We start from the raw sequence: 18280 nt of genomic DNA, 5'->3' as shown, positions 1-18280 counted from the left end.
CGCTATCGCTTTCTAGAATCGAGTGGTGAATCCTCCCGGTTGAACCCCCAGTCCTTGTAGTCCATCATGAAATAAACTCAAAGATCCACCACAGCCACCACCCTCCGCCTCCACCGTCGAGCCGCGATCGCTGCCGCCCGCGACGCCGCCCGCCGCGTCAGATTGCCGCGACGCGCGCCTCGAGTCGAGTCGGAGAGCCGCGCCGCACCAGCAGCAGCATCAGCACCAGCAGCACCAGCACCACCAGCACCAGCAGCACCAGAGAGAGGCGCAACCTGCCCGACGCCGCCGTGTCAGATGCTCCCGACGCGCGTCTCGAGCCGAGTCGCAGACCCGCGCCGCGCCAGCAGCAGCATATGCACCAGCAGCAGCAACATCACCACCAGCAGCAGCACCAGAGAGAGACAGTGCAGTGTGACAGCAGCGCAGAAGCGCTCGCAGAGCGGCGCGCAGCGCCGCGCACGCCACGCCGCGGGCGGTCGGACGAGCGCAGCGTACGTCGGCCGCGAGCCGCGTCGCCAGCCGTCTCGCGAGAGAGCGGCGCCGCCGCGTGCGCGCAGCAGCCGCCGCGGCAGAGGCGAGCCGCGGCGACGGCCGCACAACCGATAACTGCCATTGGCGGTTCACACACACACACACACACTTGGGGGGGGGCAGAGTCGACCACAATTGTCGCGCGCCGGAGACGACTCGACGCCGCTGAGATCGGAGATCAAGCTCTGACAGGTCGCACGTCGCTCCTTTGACGCCGACGTGACTCACCCGTGCAGATCACATCAGGACACGGTCTCGACACGCTCGGTACGACGCCTGCGACCCGTCTTGGGTCAGGTGGCACGACGCTCATCCGCCTACCAGCGCTGGCCGCTGCCGTGCAGGCTGCCACGACAAGGTCGAGCACGCTTCTATACGCTCGCCCAGCCTTCCTTTCCATCCCATTAGGCAGCCTGGGAACGGTGGCGGTCAGAGGCAAAGCCTGCGAGGGGTGGTGGAACCACATGTCACGGCTACCGCCGGCTCGACCCCACGATAGCCTCCGGAGGCTGACTTTGAGGCACAATCATCGGACGACGTCGGCGAGTTGAGTCGCGCTCGCGGTAGCCAGATGACCTCTCATACTAGTATCATCGGCCATGGCCGCAGGAAGCGCGGGGGATTCCGCTGGGAGCAACACGGAGCTCCGTTGGACGCGTTTTCAAGATTAGCGTGTCAGAGTGAACTGGAACTAGAGCCTTTGGCCTCACTGAAGGCGACGTGCCCGCTGTAGTTAAAGAGAGCGCCTTCGTGGTTAATAATCTTTTTCACTACAATCTGAGAAGAAATACCCGCAAAGGGGAGGGGGGGGCAAGAGTGTGTGTTTGGTTCACAAGAGTGGGTGAGTCGGAGCGCAACACCGCCTTTCTTTTTCCCCACCGGCTGCGCGCTGCGCGCTGGACTAAGGGGAGGCAGAAGGCAAACTTGATGGTCGTGGCAAAGTTGAGCTTCCTCGCGGTGCCCAAGATGGAGTGGCCGATCCCCGTGACGGGCCATGCGTCAATAATGATGAGCGCTGGAAACCGCAGCTCGAAAGCCCGGCGCCGCCAGCATCGCCTCCAGCGTCCGATTGGTCACCGCGTACTTGCACTGCCTCGCGAAGCATGCGGCGTCGTTGATCGAACAGCGAGGTTTCCCGCCGTTTGCCGCGACGCACACGACGGGGCTCCTGCTTCTGTAGTGGGCCAGCAACGCGGGGTGTGGGCTTGGATTGTCATAGAGCTGCGCCTCCGGGCTCGTGCAGTCGCCCAGCGCAGCCGGGCAGCAATTCTCGGGGGACGGGCAGCACGCCCAGCCAGACGACGGGTCCTCGGCAAAGTCGGCCCTCGTCTGGCAGAGGCCCGCCTCCATCTGCCACCGATTGCGCGGAAGAAAGTTGTAGAGCGGGTTGGGGCTGGCGAGGATGCGGTCCGGGTTGGAGTCGAACGCACCGCGCACGAGGTATCGCACGATAGACTCTCGCGGCTCCAAGAGCGACCTCGCACGGCTCGTGAGCACCTCGTGGAGCGCGTTCCAGTTACTGCGGTTTGCCACGACCACTCGCCACATTGGAAGGAACGAGCGGCTCACGAGGTGGAGCGTGTCGGGCGTGCGCTTGTTCCTCGCAAGCGCCTCCTTCGAGACCCGTTGGGTGGAAAACAGCCGCCACTCGCCGTTGATCTCGCGCCACGCAAAGGCCACGCCGTGCTCCACCTCGCCGTCGTCGCTGTAGAGCCGTGTGTCGAGCAAAAAGGGACGCAGGCTCTGCTTGAAGGCCAGGTCCTTCCGCACTATGAGGATGCTTGGGAAGGATACCGCGTGCGCGGCCTCATACTCGGAGAGAATGCGGAGCAACAGGAACATGTTGTCGAACTGCGTCCGCCGGCTCGAGTGAGTGAAGCTCACGATGCGGCCGGTCACGAAGGCGGCCGCGAAGCGCTCGCCGACGGCGCGCTGCTGTTCGTACACAGTGAGGAAGACGCTCGAGTTGGTCGGCTGCACAATGTGCCGCTCGATGCTGAGGGCGCACTCCACGCCATCGGCCTCCGAGCCGCGGATGTCGCCCCGGAGGAGGACCGCAAGCGCCGCGCCCACCGGCGGCCGTGTATGCACGGTGGTGTACTCACGCCCTTCACAACTGCAGTTGCCCGTGCTAAATCCGGGCTGCCCGCAGTCAACCGTGCTGGAACCGCAGCGAAACGTCCCTCGACATTTTGCGACCCACATGCTGTTGCTCCCAGGTTCACATCCGAAGCTGCGCCCGAGCACGCATGGCGCAATGCTCGCCTGTCTGACCAGCCCACACTGAGAGGCGCGACTGCGCAGGTGCGGCGCACGTGGCCAGCTGGCCGTGGAGCGGCCGGCGCAGCTACAGTTGTAGCTCGATGCACCTGGAGGGTAGCCGCACCAGATGCTGGTCTCGTCCTTGCCGCTGCAGCCGCGCAGCAGGAACCGGCCTCGGCATCCGCGAACCCACACGGACGGCGAGCGCTCGGCGGCAGCGGCATTTGTGCAGCCGAAGCTCCGCCCGAGGATGCACGGCGCGTAGCTTGACTGCTCGGCTATGCTGATGCTGCAGCGCCCCGACCCATTGCCCGCGCCCGCCGCAAGTGTCATGACAGCACCCGCGAAGAGATTGCATGCCATCTCGGCTTCCGGGTTCCAACTTTTTCGGGGAGGGTACCCATGGGTGCTGGTAGCGAACCGACGCTGCTTCACCTGCCAGCGTCGGTTCGCCCTGTTCGCAGATCTCCTGTGCCGCCTCCATGTGCCTTTCGCCGGCGCTGCCGAGCGGTGAGGACCTCGTCCGCCATCAGCTCGAGCTGCAGCTGATCCTCCAGGAGGTGCACCAGCGCTACGCCGGCCGCTCAGGGAGGTACAACAAGCACGACACGGCGCGGCTCCGCTTCATAAAAGACACTGCCTTCCCGGGCCTGCGCTTCGGCAAGATGGTGCAGGAGCGAGACATGGCGATGCTGCGCTTGCCGCCGATGAGCGATCTAGCCGGCACTGCGCTGACCGAGATGAATGAGTGGTCGCGGCGGCACGCGCCCGACCCGCGCTCCTCAAACCAGGGAGAGGTGGCGCGGTTGGACGAGGAGCAGCAGTCGACGCTGCTCAGGTGGGCGGCCACACAGGCCAACGGCGGCTGCGTGGCCGACCACGCTGCTCGACGCGGCGCGCCGCCAGCCTATCGACTCCACTTCGGCGCATACAAAGGCCTCACGCTCGCGCAGCTGGTGTCAGCCTCTCGCACGAGCAAGGGAGGCGCGCGTGCACTCTCCGTATCGATGCGGCGCGTCATGAGCTGACTGGTCGCGGGTGGCTGCCTCGCAGGTGGCAAATCGGCGCTGCTTCCGGACGCGCCCGCCTCGCTGCGCTGCTCGGAGCCGGGTGATTACGTTCTCTGGCTGTGCTCCAACGATTTCAACGCCCACTTCCCATATCACGCGCCGCTCTATCTGTCCCTGCGGGAGCTTGAGGCCGACGGCTGCACCGTTTACAACTCCGATCTCAGCTGGGCTTTCGACTCGAAGCCGGTCGCGGTGTGCGCCGAAACGAGGCAGCGATTTTCCGATTACGTCAACTCCCTGACTACGCCTCTGGTCGGCGACATCGACCCGTACGCCCCGCGCGACCCGGGCCAGGACGAGGCGGCAGCGGCGGTTCGGGGGTTCGCGGCGCAGCAGACGCCGACTCGGACGACGAGGCCGAAGGCGAAGTTGGCGGGTGCGACGCCGCGGCAGCGGGAGGCATACGTGGACAGCATCCTCGCCTCCGACTACTTCGGCCTTGTGCCACACATGGCATGGCCGCTTGTGCGCGCCTACGTCGAGGCGCGCTATCGCATCGGGGTGCCCGTCATCCCAATCGGACGCGGCTTCTTTCCCAGCCACATCTGGGCGTTCGATATCCTCTCCCGACTCGGCGCGCCGTTACCTGTGCATCACGCCCTCTCCCCCATCACCATCGCCTCGAGCATTGCAACCGAGCTCGCCAACGTTGCCATCGAGCACCGCACAGCGCTGCTCGGGGAGCGGCAGCAATGGCGGCGGCCGTCACCAAGACGGCCCGCAAGCTTGCGTAACTCGCGCCTCGCGCAAGCGCCCCTCGCGCAAGCAACGGGTGAGTATGACGCATGGGAGTGCACTGGGGTGCCGGACGCGTTCGCTCGGTGTGTGCGCGTCGCTGCACGCCCTTTCCCCCGCTCGTTACTCCAGGCGGCGCTCCCACCCAGGGCCAGGGAGTGGGCAGCCGGCGGCAGGCCACCTTGTGGCGACATCACTCTCCACGGCCGTGAACAGGCGCCCTATCCATCCTACCTACCTACCTACCTACATTCTTCTCTCGCTCCCGTGCCTTGTCGTTGTGTGTGTCGTGAGAGGAAGTTTTGTTGTAAAATTATCACAGTGCCCTTGGAGCACTTGGAGTGCGGTCATCAACCTCACACCCAGGGCCGGGGAGCTAAGAGCGCGCCCAGCGGGCCGGACGCCCGCGCCTTGGAGCAGCCTAGTCGTGCGAGGGAGTTGTTTGTAAAATTCTTCCATTTTTGATCATTGCCCGCTTCCACCTCCTCGACCGCCTGCGTCGCTCTCGGCTGTGGGAGCCCATCACCTTACCCTCCGCCTCTCACTGGTGCCCAAGTTCAAGATGGCGGGAGCCCCCGCCCCTGAGGTACGCTTTCTTTTTTTGTGTATGCCGCCTCGTCGCGCACGAGCCACCGAGCCGACTGCGGGTCGCTCGACCTTGATTCGCTGCTTCCTGTGGGAGCTGGCACAGGCGCTCAAGGAGAGCTACACGTCAACGCACTTCAATACGCGCCAGAAGCACACGTTCACCATCAACTATGCTAAGCACGTCCCTCTACGCATGCTGCAACTAGCAGCGCTCGAGTGGTTCGCGCCACCGATGCAGCGTGTGATGTCTCAGCTCCGCCAGATCTTTACCCGCCACGGGATTCCGGATGAGTTGGCCGGCTTTGTGCTGCAAGCCCTGCGGCTGCCCGCGGCCTCGCTGGATGAGATATGCAGCAAGGTCGCACCGTGGTTCTTGGGCGCCCTGCACGAGGCCGCGGGAAAGTTGACGATCGTGCTCCCCAAGGACGCCGACAAGGTCTCGAAGGACAAGGGCGTGAACACGCTCGTGGCCGCCTTTGACAACTACGACCAAGGCTTCTGGCATCAGTGTGTCCACTGGGACCGCGAAGGCGCGAGCCACATCGGCGGTAGGACCAAGCGACAGTGGACCGCCACGGACGTCCAGTGGCCGCTGGCCCGGTGCATCATGGCCGCGGAGCACGGATTGTCGCCCACGGCCATCTCCGAGCACCTCGGGCTGCCGCGCTTACCAGAAAAGGACGAGCCGCACAGCTTGGAGCTTCTCATCCGGCTTAAGACGCGGCGTGGCTGCAGGCAGAGCGACACGAGGGCAGTCGTGGCCACGATGGTCGTGCCGCACGACGCGTCGTGCTGCAGCATGCTCGACTGGATGCATGAGCTCGACGACTCGCTTGAGAGCTACTGCTACCTCAACGTGCAGCACCAAGGCCTCAAGATGCTGGGCGTGAGCTCTCACGGGGTCCGCAGAGACCCGAGCGACTGCGGGGCCACAGAGCAGGAGGCCGCACTGCCGCACTCGCTGTGCGTGAGGGTTTGGGCCATCCAGGCTGCTGACTACGACGTCGGGTACGGCAGCGGCTACGACAGCGGCGGCGGCGAGGAGATGCACCAGGACGCAGCTGGGTTCCGCAAGTGCGAGGTACTCGGCTCCCGCGAGGCACTGATGCGCAAGGCGTTGGCGCGCCTGCGGGCCGACGAGGACCTCTTCGACGGCGAGAGCCCGTACCGAGCGGAGGAGGGCAACGCCCCGCCGAAGCACATCGACGTCAAGTTCCACTGCGCCATCGCGGACGTGCTGCCGCTGCCCGAGGATGTGCGCCCGACTATGCAGGTGATGCGCCTCGCCGAACCCCGTAGCAGTCGCCCACACGTGGGTGACTGCTTATTGTGCACGCGCGCGCGCCACAGGAGTACGCGGCTAATACGATGCGCTACGGATGCAGCTTTGGCTGGACGGCCGAGATGGAATGGAACCACTCGGAGAACGAGTACGAGGCCTCGGCAGTGCGTCGGCTGCCCAGGTGCGGACCCGCCCTGCCTTCGACCATGCCGGCGTGCGTCACATCGCTGATCCGCGAGACGCTCGTGCGTGGCGCAGGCTGCGCGACGAGCAGTACCCCGTCATTACCAAGATCCGGTCGGTCCCACACGCGTACCTCTGACGCCCCCTCCATAGGCCCAGCCACACTTTGTGCAGCAAACGCACTCACCCGTCGAGTACGCGAGACCGTGCCCGGATTGCCCCTACACAGACATTGGGAGAGGCGGTCCCGACCGCCTCGAGAGCGGTACAGCCGTAAGTAAGGTTGGTCATAGCTCGTAGTGTTGCGAGTACATGTAGAGCCGTGGTGACTCATAGAGGGAGCGGACCGTGAGTTGAGGAAATCGGAGGACGCGACCCACCTCGCCACAGACGGTCCCGCGCCTCGCCGCTATGACGGCGACACGGCCGCAGCTCGTGTGCGTGTCGCCGTCTTTGTCCGGAGTGAAAAGTCCAACGCGCTCGTCGGTGACGGTGTCCTCCAACCTGCGCCGCGCTCGGCGAACCTCGACAGCGCCTTCGATGGCATGCAGCTCTTTGCGTCAGAAGCCTGGAGAGCAGCTCCTCGGCTGCTCACACGCTCTGCACAGTTGACACAGCCTACTGTGCGGCTACCACAGCTGTGACAGCGATGGGCTCGCCCTCACTGGCCCTCAGTCACTTGTGCTGCGGCTTGTGTGAGCGACACTGCTCGGCGACTGCCGGCACACTGTGAGACCATGGGTGTGAGGTAAAACCACGCTACCAGCGCTTGGTCACATCGGCCCCGAGGTCAGATCCTTCTACTCTGTTAGTGACAAGACTTGTCTACTGGCTGGAGCCGAGCAGGAGGGCCCGGCGCACAACCCCTGGTCAACTCACGGTCCACACCCCGTATGAGCGTGATGAAAGGTTTGGTCCCGTCTCGCGCTTTTTTGCGATTTCAGCACCGTCCACTCACTCACCGCTCCTCTGTACGTGCTCTGCTCGAAGTGGCAGTGCCACCGGCCAAGTGAGGCAAGTGGCACGGGTACAGTACGTAGAACGTACGGGTCCGAGGTCTCATGTGTGCTACGAGCACTTGCCCCATGAAGGGATCAATCGGGTAGAACGTGGAGTCGTCTGCGAACCACGTCTGTCGAATCCCCTCTCTGCCCGCTGCCCCCCTGGTGAGGAGCCGGTGCCCCTGGACGTTGCGGTTCATCATGGAGATGACGGGGAGTAGGGTAAGAAGTGCTCTGTCCGGCCCCACTTTGCAGCCCTGTCCTGTGCCGTCCGGGACGGGAAAGCCCCCGGTTGCGCCGTGCGCCGTTATGATCCTCCCTTGCGCCTCACCCTGTAGCGCCTGCATGGCCTCCGTCACTTCCGGGAAGACGCCTATCCTCTTCTCGAGCTCCAGGAGAACCGCTCTGACGACCCCCATGAAGAACCCTTCCAGGTCAAAGTACATCCGAACCAGCGGCTGGCACAGTATGGCCGCCTCCTCGGTCTGCAGTTTGACCACAAGGCTCGCCTGCGCTGCATTCCGGAGCTGTCTAAAGCCGTGGGCCGCATGGGGCTGGGTTTCGGCGTTGACCCTCTTGTACTCCGCCGAGAAACAGGCAGTGACGATCTTCCAGCCGTGCGGCACCAGCCAGATGTCCCTAAGGTTCTTGAAGAGGGACGGATCCCGCTTCGCCTTCGGGATCATGGTCACAAACCACTCCCTCCATTCGGGAGGGTATCGTCTCTCGCGGACGACCTGGGCTAGCGACTGCCGATATGCCTCTTGGAGCCACCGAGGGGCCCACCTCAGCAGGATGCACTGCCACCCATCGCTCCCCGCGCTCTGCTTCGCTCTGCACGTGTCGAGCGCGTCGGCAAAGATTTCCTCATTGATCGCCGCTTCCACCCAGTCTTCCCCCTCGCCTAGTGGACTTGCGGTCGCCGAGGGAGAGCCCGTCTGCCGCAGGATCCACTCCATCATTGGAATGTTTGCCTGCCGCCTGGAGTTTGCCTTGACCGCGGCCTGTCTCACTGTGTCGAGCACGCGGCGTCCCTCAAAGATGAGGTCCCTTTTCGGGTCGTCGTCCTCGTGTATACTCTCGAAGGGGGGGGGGGTCCGTACGAGCCCCCCCCCACTGCCTCCTTTCCCAACGACGCCGGAGGCGGAGTGAGACACGATGGCATAGACCGTTGTCATGATCTCGTCTGGCCCTCGCTGTGCGGCCTCTTCAAGCTTGCCCGCGTAGTAGTCGCTGTGGTCCCTGTCCAGTTCGTGCCGGATTTGCCGCTCGACCTCTAGGGAGGCATCGCGCAGCATCCCCAGCTCTGCGCACAACCGCAGCTCCTCAAGCGACCTGCTTCCACCGAGTAGACGCTCTCTCCTCACCATGCCGGCTATGGCCGTGGCGCTATAGAGCCCCGTTATCCGTCGGGTCAGCTCTGTCTCGGTGCGCAGGCGCCTGTACTCATCCGGAACTCTGTTCCGTCCCAGTCTGAACACCTCGCCTGCCTGCGCCTCTGATCCCGAGTCCCGCATTCGCCGCCGCAGCTCCATTCCGCGTGAGCCCGCTCGTTGCGGTGACGAGGATAGAAGAGCCCGGAGGAGCTCGGCTAGGGCGGTTAGTTCCGCCGTGTTGTTGGTATGCTTACGCGCGCCGAGGTAGGCTGGGTGCGCCGCCGAAGTGACAACTGGCCCGTAGCCCTCGCTCGTCAGCGACGCGCCCTCATCGCCGATGGCGTCGCCCCCGATGAGTACTGCATAGGCCCACCCTGCTTTCCCTAGGTCTTCCGACCCGTCTGTGTATGCCACCCAGTCGGGCGGGCGTCGTTGCGCCTGTTCTGTCAGTTGCTGCTGTGGGCGAAGAACGAACGACCCCTTGTGCCTCTACCATTAGTCTCAGCTTGACCCGGCATGCCACCCCTTCACCCTGAGGCGCTACACAGAGGAGTGCGACTGTGCTCACCGCGCAGCCGTTTGCTGCCACCCCTCGGACAGATTCGAGCGTCTCGGGGAGCTCGCACTCGCCTTCGCTGGAAAAGAAACCTGAGGTCGCTCCGCGACTGCCCATCTTCCATTTTTGGCCTGCTCAGAGCTGTGGATCGCTGAAAGTCGTGCGCACGCCGCGCTAAAGCTTAACGCTCGCATGCCGCCCCGCTCTCGCACGCCCTCCTCCAAGAAGCCCGCCGCCGCGGCGACGACTGCGGAGCGGTCTCGCCGCCGCGGGGCTGTGACGAAGCCCTCCTGCCGGCAGCGAAAGCTCACCTTTGAGAGCGCCCCCGCGGAGGACGCCCATGTTGAGACCGTGCCCGACGTCGCGTCCTCCGATACCGAGGAGGAGGACCGTTCCGAGGCGGCGGCGGCCGCCGCCGCCGCCGCCGCCCTGCCGCCGCTGACCGCGGCCGAGGAGAAAGAGCTCAAGGCGTTTGACCTGGACTCGACCTACGGGCCCTGCCTCGGCCTCACGCGTCTCGAGCGGTTCCTGCGCGCGGAGAAGCTCCAGATCAACCCGCCGCCGTCTGTGCGCGAGATCCTCCACCGCGTCCACCCGACCAGCCCCAGTGCGCATGCAATCCTGAGCGGAAAGCCCGGCGTCGTGTGTTGACGGGCCGCGGCCAGGCACTGAGTGCACAAGGAAGTGGAGTGGGGGGCGGGCGCCCATGCGTGCAGACGGGCACAAAGATGCCACGTGGAAGTGGGGCGGGGGCGGGCGGCCATGCGTGTCCGAAGCGGGGGGGAGGAGACCGAGCGGCACGGCTGCCGCGCTGCCCCCGCGCGGCGCTCACAGGGGCGAGGGGCGCCCCCTGCGTCGGGCCGCGAAGCTCCCCTGTCTCGTGTGATTGTTTATGAATGTCAGCTGGGAAGAAATGCGCGTCCGCGCTCCTCGGCGAGCCTCGTCCCTCACGGACTCCAAACCACGCCCCACACCGCCAGCTCGCGAGACGCGACCTCCGAGGACCGAGCCCGGCCGCCTCTCGACCTCGACGCTCGAGCGCCGGGGCCAGCCAACCCAGGAGTCGATTTTAGGACCAATCTCAATAACAATCTCTATCAGCAAGAACAACCGGGACTCGGACGCGATGCAATGGCGATTTTTCTTTCTTTCTGGCGGCATGAGCGGCGCCATCCTCCCAACCCAGCTCGCCGACCTGGCTCGGGGCGACCTGGCCTGGCTGCGCGCCTTCCTCTCCGGGCGGGGGACGCGCGGCACGTCGCTCACGGCCCAGCTCGACGCGCGGCACGACACCGAGAGGCAGGACACGCTTCTGACCTGGGCCGCTCGGCACCGGCAAGCCGAGGCGGTGCGGCTGCTGCTCGAAGCCGGCGCGAGCATCGGGGCGGCGGACGGCTTTGGCTTCACCGCGCTGGCTATTGCGTGCCTAGAGGGCCAGCTTGAGATCGTCCGGCTGCTCCTCGAGGCCAGCGCAGCGGTCGACCAAGCCCTGAGCAATGGCGGCACGCCGCTGCTCATCGCGTGTGCGAAGGGCCACGTCGAGTGCGCCCAGCTGCTGCTCGAGGCCAACGCGGCGGTCAACCAAGCCAGCAACAATGGCCTCACGCCTCTGTTCGTGGCTTGCCAGCAGGGCCACCTCCAGTGCGCCCGGCTGCTCGTCGAGGCTGGCGCGGCGACCGACGAAGCAGACGCTGAAGGCCGCACGCCGCTGTACATCACCTGCCGGGAAGGCCACCTTGAGATCGCCCGGCTGCTCCGCGAGGCCGGCGCGGCAATCGACCGAGCAACGAGCGACGGCACCACGCCGCTGCGTGCTGCGAGCTTCAACGGCCAGCTCGAGATCGCCCGGCTGCTCCTCGAGGCTGGCGCGGCGGTCAACCAAGCGGCGGAAGATGGCGCCACGCCACTGTTCATCGCGAGCGAGTACGGCCAGCTCGAGATCGCCCGGCTGCTCCTCGAGGCTGGCGCGGCGGTCAACCAAGCGGATTCTGAAGGCCGCACGCCGCTGTTCATTGCGTGCGAGGAGGGCCACGTCGATATCGCCCGGCTGCTTCTCGCGGCCGGCGTCGCGATGGACCAGGCGGACGAGTATGGCGCCACGCCGCTGTTCATGGCGTGCCAGGAGGGCCATCTCGAGTGCGTCCGGCTGCTCCTCGAGGCCGACGCTGGCATCAACAAAGCCAGGGAGGGCGGCGCCACGCCGCTTTTCATCGCGTGCCAGAACGGCCAGCTCGAGTGCGCCCAGCTGCTGCGCGACGCTGGCGCTGACGTCAACCAAGCGATGGGCAATGGCTGCGCGCCGCTGCTCATGGCGAGCCAGGAGGGCCACCTCAAGATCACCAGGCTGCTCCTCGAGGCTGGCGCGGCGGTAAGCCAAGCCAAGGAGGACGGCGTCACGCCGCTGTCCATCGCGTGCCAGGAGGGCCAGCTCGAGGTCACCAAGCTCCTCTCCTCCTACGGCGCCTCCCGCGCCGCTACGCCCTTCGGCACGCCCGAGGAGGTCGCAAACCGTGAAGGCCACACCGACCTCGCCGCCTGGCTGGTCGCCAGCCGCGGCTGGACGCCGCTCCAGCACCTCGAGGCGTGCCCCAAGCAAGCGGCCGAAGGCGTGAGCGCGTTGTCCTCACTCCCATTGCCCCTCTTCCGCAGGCGCTCACCGTCGACCGGGCGCGGGCACTGCTGCGCGGCGGCGCGGACCCCCTCGCCGGCGCGCCTTCTGCCCTCGAGCGGGCGCGCGTCCTCTGCTCGTGGAGCGAGTCGGATCCGACCGTTGCGGCCGTCGGCTCCACAGTCGCGGTCCACTCTCTGGTCTCGCGGCCCTCGATGAACGGCAAGGTCGGTGTCGTCGTCTCCGCAAACGCTTCGACGGGCCGCTTCGGCGTGCGCGTGGCGGGCGAGGCCAAGGCGCTTGCGCTCAGGCGCGCAATGCAATGGTCTCCCCGACTCGCCGGATCCTCTCTTTGACACACCTCTGCCCTCCTCAGGCCGGCCAACCTGCAGCCAGCGGCCGAGGCGGTGGAGGTGGGCAGGCTCATCCTCAAGGCGACGGAGTGGTCGCCGCAGTCTCACGAGCTCTTCCCGGAGCCGGCTCGCAAGTGTGCGGTCGAGGTGATGCGGCTGGGCTACCTGATCGCGTGGGACGAGGAGCGCTTCGACAGCCGCGAGGGAGCGGCTCCAGAGCTGGCTGACGTCTGGCGCGGCTTTGTGCTGCCAAGGGTGGTGGCGCGATGACTCACTCGATCCGCACGGGGTTTTCAGTGAGAGGGCCAAACCCCCAGCAGGGGTCTTGCCGTTGCCCCTGTGCGGTCGCGTCTATTTGAACATGGAAGGTCCTTTCTTTTCTCTCGGTGCGCGGGTCGCGGCCGATTTTTCTTCTTTTTTCCCGTCCCACCCCTCCCCGGTACCTGTGTGTTAGTGCCATCCTGTCCGGTCGCAAATTCTTTTTTTACTGTGCGGCGCGCTTCACCTCCGTTTGTCGGGAGGGAGGGGCGCAGGCTGCTCACCCACGTGCACCGGGCCAGTGCTTGCACTTTGAATGCCGTGGGGCTCCTGCCCGTGTCCGGGTGTGGAGATGCGAGGGTCGCCCCCCCTTGCCCCACCACTTTGTGTGTGTGGAGAAATTTACCTTACCTTACCTTACCTTCACCTCCGCCTCGACGTATTGCCGCATCGCCGCGAGCAGTTTGCGTCTCGTCTCCGCGTCGCGCGGCTCCGAGTAGATGAGGTTGACGGCACGCTCGAGCGCCCGAATGCCGCACGCCTCGCGGTTGAGGCGGGTCCTGATGTTGACCTGTCCACAAATGAAGGTGTGAAGAGACGCTGCTCACGCGCCTCAGGCCGAGCTCTGAGGCGGCCGTCCGAAACTGCGTGAAAAAAAACATGGCTTGCTGCGAGAGCATTCCAAAGGAGGACATCTTCGACTCGCCGCCGCGCGTCGCGGCCATCAAGGCGCGGGTCGACCCCGTCACCGACGCTGCTCCGTCTGTCCGCGCTGCCGGCACCCGCGATGATCTCGGCGCCTCTGTCGACTCGCTGCTGCCGGCTATGGCGTCCATCGGGCTCGGCGAGGCAGATTCTCCGGAGGCCGTGCCTCCGCTTTGCGCCGCGCCTGCAGACGCCTCGCCGATGGAGCAGCCGCAGGCCACGTCTCCCGACCCCTCGCGACCCGCGTTCAAGAGGCCGGGCTTGTCGGCAGCGGCAGCCCCGGTTGACGCGGGCCCGATGCAGCCGGTTCCGACGCCGTCAAAGACGCCGGGCTCGCCCTGTGCCTCGGCCCGCCCGCACGATGACAACGCGATGGACGACGCGTCGCTCCTTCAAGCCGCGGCAGAGCCGCTGCCGGCAGCAGATGCTGACGCAATGCAGATCGACTGCCCTGATCTCAGCCAGTCGACGGGCGGGAGGGCCCTGATTGAGCGAGAGAGTCCCTCGGCCATCCTTCCCGACCCGGTCCCAGCAAAGGCCTGCTCGACGTTGGAGCACGGCATCGGCGGCGGTGGCGGTGACGGCGCCGGCGACACGGCGATGCAGCGGACCCCGCGCAAGGCAGCGCCGCCTGCTCGCTTGGGCGATGGCGACGACTGGTCCTCGAGACCGGCGTCAAAGTGGGTCCCCCCTACGGAGCCACCGAGGAAGCCGGTCGAGTGCATGGCCGAGGCGGCATCCATCGAGGCAGTGCGGGGGAGGAATCAAAAGCTGAAATTCGCCGCGTTCTGGGCAAACCTGAAGGCGCTCGGCTGGACCTACGCAAAGGGCTCGGGCCTGCAGGAGCCCTTCGTGTTTCTGAAGCCCGGCGTGAAGAAGAAGTCGGGCCGGCTCGGAGTCACGATGTTCAACGGCGAGGCGCATCTGGAGGAGTACATTGACGCAAGTGGCTACGCGCAGCCGGTCGACCGCGTGCCGGATCCCGCCAAGCCCGGGCTCGAGGCGTCCGCGGGCTCGAGGCCTCCTCGGGGGCCTCCTGTGCGGCGACTGGATCTGTCCGGCGAAGCGCCGGAGCGGTCGCCCTCCGAGGGGGAGGCGCAAGTGCTGGCCCCCAACGCCGCTGCTCCTGAGCCAGCCGCTGTGGCCGCCACCGCCTCCGCCGCACGCACGGGCTTCGAGAAGATCAACGCCGGCTGCCTCGAATGGTTCGTGCCTCTCGCCCCGGCCGACGCTGCAGCCCTCGCGACAGAGCCAGAGAGGGGCGAGGCCGAGCGGCAGCGCCTCTCGGCCGGCCCTCCGAGGGGCAGGCCTTCGCACGAGGAGGAGGGCCCCGGGACGCCTCCCGGCACGCCGCCGCCGGAGGAGGAGCAGGAGCAGTGGCTGCTGACGGGCCACCACCACCTCGGCCGGCGGATCGCGCGCTCGTTTGGCGAGGACGAGCCGATGTTCGGTCGCGCCCCCACAGCCCGCGCGGCTCCGCCGCTTCCCAGTGCAACCCGAGGTGCGCGGACCTCACCCCAGCCCCCCCTCCCTCCCTCGCTCTGCTAGGCCGCGTCACGCGCTGGCTTCCGGCGGACGAGGCGAGCGGCGAGCCGGCGCTCTTCCACTGCGTGCACGACGACGGCGAGAGAGGGGCGCCGGCGGTGGGGCGAGGCACACCTCGGCCGCACCCCCCGCCCCCGCCCGCGGCGTGTAGGCGACGAGGAGGACCTCGATGAGGAGGAGGTGCTGGCCGCGCTGCAGACAGCGGAGGCAGCGGCGATGGAGTTGGAGAGGCAGGCGGAGGGCGAGGCTCCGGTGGTGGAGGCGGAGGGGCTGAAGCTGCACTTGTCCAGCCGCAGCAGCACCGGCTACAAGGGCGTGCGCGAGATGGAGTCCGGTCGCTTCTACGCCGCTCGCAAGGACGGTGGACAGGACAAGTACCTCGGATCCTTCGACTCGGCGGTGGAGGCAGCGGTTGCGTACGCGCGCTCGATGGCACAAGAGGGCGAGGAGGGCGAGGAGGGCGGGGAGGGCGGGGAGGGCGAGGAAGGCGAGGACGGCGAGGAGGAGGGCGGGGAGGAGGAGGCTCTGGTTGCGGAGGCGGAGGGGCTGAAGCTGCACATGTCCGACAAGAGTGCTACCGGCTACAAGGGCGTGTGCTATGAGCACCAGCGCGGCCGCTACCGAGCATTCCGCACCGAGGGGGGCAGGACCGTCTACATCGGCGTCTTCGACTCGGCGGTGGAGGCGGCAGTGGCCTACGCGCGGGCGGTGGGGCAGGCGGAGCCGGAGGAAGCCGCCGCAGCGACAGTTGCGGCGCAGCCGAGCGAGGAGGCCGGGGAGGAGGCGGCGGTGGCGGAGGCGGAGGGGCTGAAGCTGCACTTGTCCGGCGGCAGCACCACCGGCTACAAGGGGGTGCGCAAGCACACCCAGCAGGCTGGTCGCTTCGAAGCGCGTCGCTACGCGGGGAGCAGGACCATCTACATCGGCGTCTTCGACTCGGCGGTGGAGGCGGCAGTGGCCTACGCGCGGGCGGTGGGGCAGGCGGAGCCGGAGGAAGCCGCCGCAGCGACAGTTGCGGCGCAGCCGAGCGAGGAGGCCGGGGAGGAGGCGGCGGAGGGCGCTGCTGCGCCAGAAGAGGCGGTGGGAGATGCGGCGCGGGAGGCGCAGAAGGAGGCGAAGCGGGCCGAGCAGGCAGCTGCCAAGGAGGAGAAGGCGGCGGCAAAGAAGACGCGGAGGAAGGAGGTCGAGCCGAAGGAGGCGCCGAGCACTAGCAGAGCCCTCAACAAGCCCCCCCACCCCCTACCCCTCCCCCTCCCCCATCTCGCGCCACACACCCCGCAAATCGCACCGGCGCCGCACGACCCGCGCCACTCCTCTTGCTGGCTCCATTGGCCTCGCCTCAGCCCCGAGATCACCCGAGATCGGCTAGGTCGAGGTGCGCAAGCCGAGCGAGGAGGAGGCGGCGGTGCTCGCGGCGGTCGACGTGGTGGCCACCCCATAGACGCTCCCCAGACCCTCCCCAGACCCCCTCGCCCAAGACCCTCGCCCAAGACCTTCGCCCAAGACCACCTCCCAAGAGAGTGCCGCGTCGCTCTGCTGATGCCAGACCAGTGCCAGACAGGCGCCGTTCAGCCGCCCTGCCGCAGCGCCACAGGCCCCGCACCACCTCGCACCACCTCGCACCACCTCGCACCACCTCCCCCTCGGCGGCACCGCCACACTAGGAGCATACACCGCAACACCCAGAGCACCGCCTCCCTGCCTCACGCCCCCTCCCTCCTCGCCGCTCCAGAGATCTCCCCATCATACCTCCCCATCATATCTCCCCACATCTCCCCACATCTCCCCACATCTCCTCTCGCCCCTCCAGATGCGCAAGGCCAAGGAGGCCCACGGGTCGACAGTGCGCGGCTGGAGGCTGCAGCTCAAAAAGAGGCCGGCCAAGGAAGGCAAGCCCGACGCCTTCGACATGCAGGCGGGAGAGCGCGCTGCTCGTGGCGCCCTTTGGCGGGGAGATGTGGGGAGATATGGGGAGACACGGGGAGATATGGGGAGATGTTGCCCTTTGGCGGGCGCGGCCGAAGGAGGGGGGGGGGAGGAGGGAGGGGAGGGAGGCCTCGCCCCGCCCCGCCGTGGCAGGTGTTTGCGCCGGGCAGCAAGAAGGCGCTCGTCTCCACCGTCGGCATCAAGCGCGCGATGGGCCTCCTCGCGCAGGCCGCGGCGGTGCCACAGCCGGCGGCGAGCGCGGCGGGCGGCGAGCTGGCGGCCAAGCAGCCACCGGCCGCCGCGAAGCAGCCTCCTCAGTGCGCGAGCGACGCGGAGACGCCGCCGGAGCAGCTCCCCGGCAACTCGTCGCCTGCGGTGTGAACAGCGTCTCTTCACACCTCTGGCTGTGAACAGCTCCCCGGCGGCGACGAGTCGGCGAGCCAGACTGGCGGGGAGCAGTGGCTGCTGACGGGCCACCACCACCTCGGCCGGCGGATCGCGCGCTCGTTTGGCGAGGACGAGCCGATGTTCGGTCGCGCCCCCACCGCCCGCGCGGCTCCGCCGCTTACCAGTGCAACCCGAGGTGCGCGGGCCTCACCCCAGCCCTCCCCTCCCCCCTCCCTCGCTCTGCTAGGCCGCGTCACGCGCTGGCTTCCGGCGGACGAGGCGAGCGGCGAGCCGGCGCTCTTCCACTGCGTGCACGACGACGGCGAGAGAGGGGCGCCGGCGGTCAGTGGGGCGAGGCACACCTCGGCCGCACCCCCCGCCCCCGCCCGCGGCGTGTAGGCGACGAGGAGGACCTCGATGAGGAGGAGGTGCTGGCCGCGCTGCAGACAGCGGAGGCAGCGGCGATGGAGGTGGAGAGGCAGGCGGAGGGCGAGGCCGAGGGCAGCGCTGAGGACGCTGCGGCGGGCCCGGCGGGCCCGGCGCGTCGCCTCTCCGACGACGACGACGACGACGACGACGACGACGCCGAGCTCGCGGCCATCGCCGCCGGATTGCCGGAGCCTCCCCTCCAGCTGGGCCGGCGTCTGGGCGAGGGGGTGGCGGGTATGCTCAGCCCGACAGCGCCGGTGCTCCGTTTCGGTGGGCCGAGCGCCAACGCTGCCTCCGCTGCCGACGCACCGCCGCGCCAGCCGCGGCGGAGGTACATCAACTACGGCGCCGCCGCCACGCCGCCACCGCCGCCGAAGCCGAGGGCGGAGGCGGAGGAGGCTGCGGGCGGGGGCGGGACGGCCGACCCCGACGAAGCGCTCACTCTCGACGCGCTGCTGAAGCGCCACCGGGAGGAGCGCGGC

The 18280-nt window shown here is 67.4% G+C and overlaps 4 protein-coding genes across 4 annotated transcripts in view; 3 read left to right on the top strand and 1 right to left on the bottom strand.

Annotated features, from left to right (window-relative positions):
• Window positions 1–7612: 7612 nt before the first annotated feature.
• Window positions 7613–8953, bottom strand: EMIHUDRAFT_233968 (hypothetical protein; the record flags this gene model as incomplete). Its single annotated transcript, XM_005781838.1, has 2 exons — window positions 7613–8722; window positions 8825–8953. 2 exons carry the CDS (start codon window positions 8951–8953, stop codon window positions 7613–7615), a joined length of 1239 nt encoding a protein of 412 aa, XP_005781895.1.
• A 768-nt stretch (window positions 8954–9721) lies between these two features.
• Window positions 9722–10495, top strand: EMIHUDRAFT_365884 (hypothetical protein). The gene has a single exon (XM_005781837.1). It carries the CDS (start codon window positions 9780–9782, stop codon window positions 10236–10238), a length of 459 nt encoding a protein of 152 aa, XP_005781894.1. The 5' UTR covers window positions 9722–9779; the 3' UTR covers window positions 10239–10495.
• On the top strand, window positions 10480–13435 carry EMIHUDRAFT_233967 (hypothetical protein; the record flags this gene model as incomplete). The annotated part of the gene is made up of 5 exons (XM_005781836.1): window positions 10480–10485; window positions 12237–12520; window positions 12572–12803; window positions 13270–13353; window positions 13424–13435. The coding sequence occupies 5 exons, from the start codon at window positions 10480–10482 to the stop codon at window positions 13433–13435; spliced, it is 618 nt and encodes a 205-aa protein (XP_005781893.1).
• A 31-nt stretch (window positions 13436–13466) lies between these two features.
• The window catches only part of EMIHUDRAFT_233966 (hypothetical protein), a gene marked incomplete at both ends in the record, with an annotated part of 8330 nt that continues 3516 nt past the window's right edge, over window positions 13467–18280 (top strand). Inside the window, 13 exons of the mRNA XM_005781835.1 lie at window positions 13467–14059; window positions 14219–14961; window positions 15060–15154; window positions 15231–15467; window positions 15600–15719; window positions 16426–16473; window positions 16548–16622; window positions 16867–17013; window positions 17136–17357; window positions 17397–17514; window positions 17617–17711; window positions 17792–17839; window positions 18002–18055. Of these exons, the coding sequence (XP_005781892.1) occupies window positions 13467–14059; window positions 14219–14961; window positions 15060–15154; window positions 15231–15467; window positions 15600–15719; window positions 16426–16473; window positions 16548–16622; window positions 16867–17013; window positions 17136–17357; window positions 17397–17514; window positions 17617–17711; window positions 17792–17839; window positions 18002–18055 (2595 nt within the window). The remainder of the gene's footprint in view (window positions 14060–14218; window positions 14962–15059; window positions 15155–15230; window positions 15468–15599; window positions 15720–16425; window positions 16474–16547; window positions 16623–16866; window positions 17014–17135; window positions 17358–17396; window positions 17515–17616; window positions 17712–17791; window positions 17840–18001; window positions 18056–18280) is intronic.

The sequence above is a fragment of the Emiliania huxleyi genome (genome assembly GCF_000372725.1).
Source record: "Emiliania huxleyi CCMP1516 chromosome Unknown EMIHUscaffold_199, whole genome shotgun sequence".
NCBI lineage: Eukaryota > Haptophyta > Isochrysidales > Noelaerhabdaceae > Emiliania > Emiliania huxleyi.
The sequence above is the reverse complement of the archived record's forward strand: the minus strand, read 5'-3'. Positions and strand labels throughout refer to the sequence as shown.

Coding starts and splice junctions, on each gene's coding strand:
- EMIHUDRAFT_365884 (XM_005781837.1), top strand. CDS start 9,780: ATGCCGCCCCGCTCTCGCACGCCCTCCTCCAAGAAGCCCGCCGCCGCG.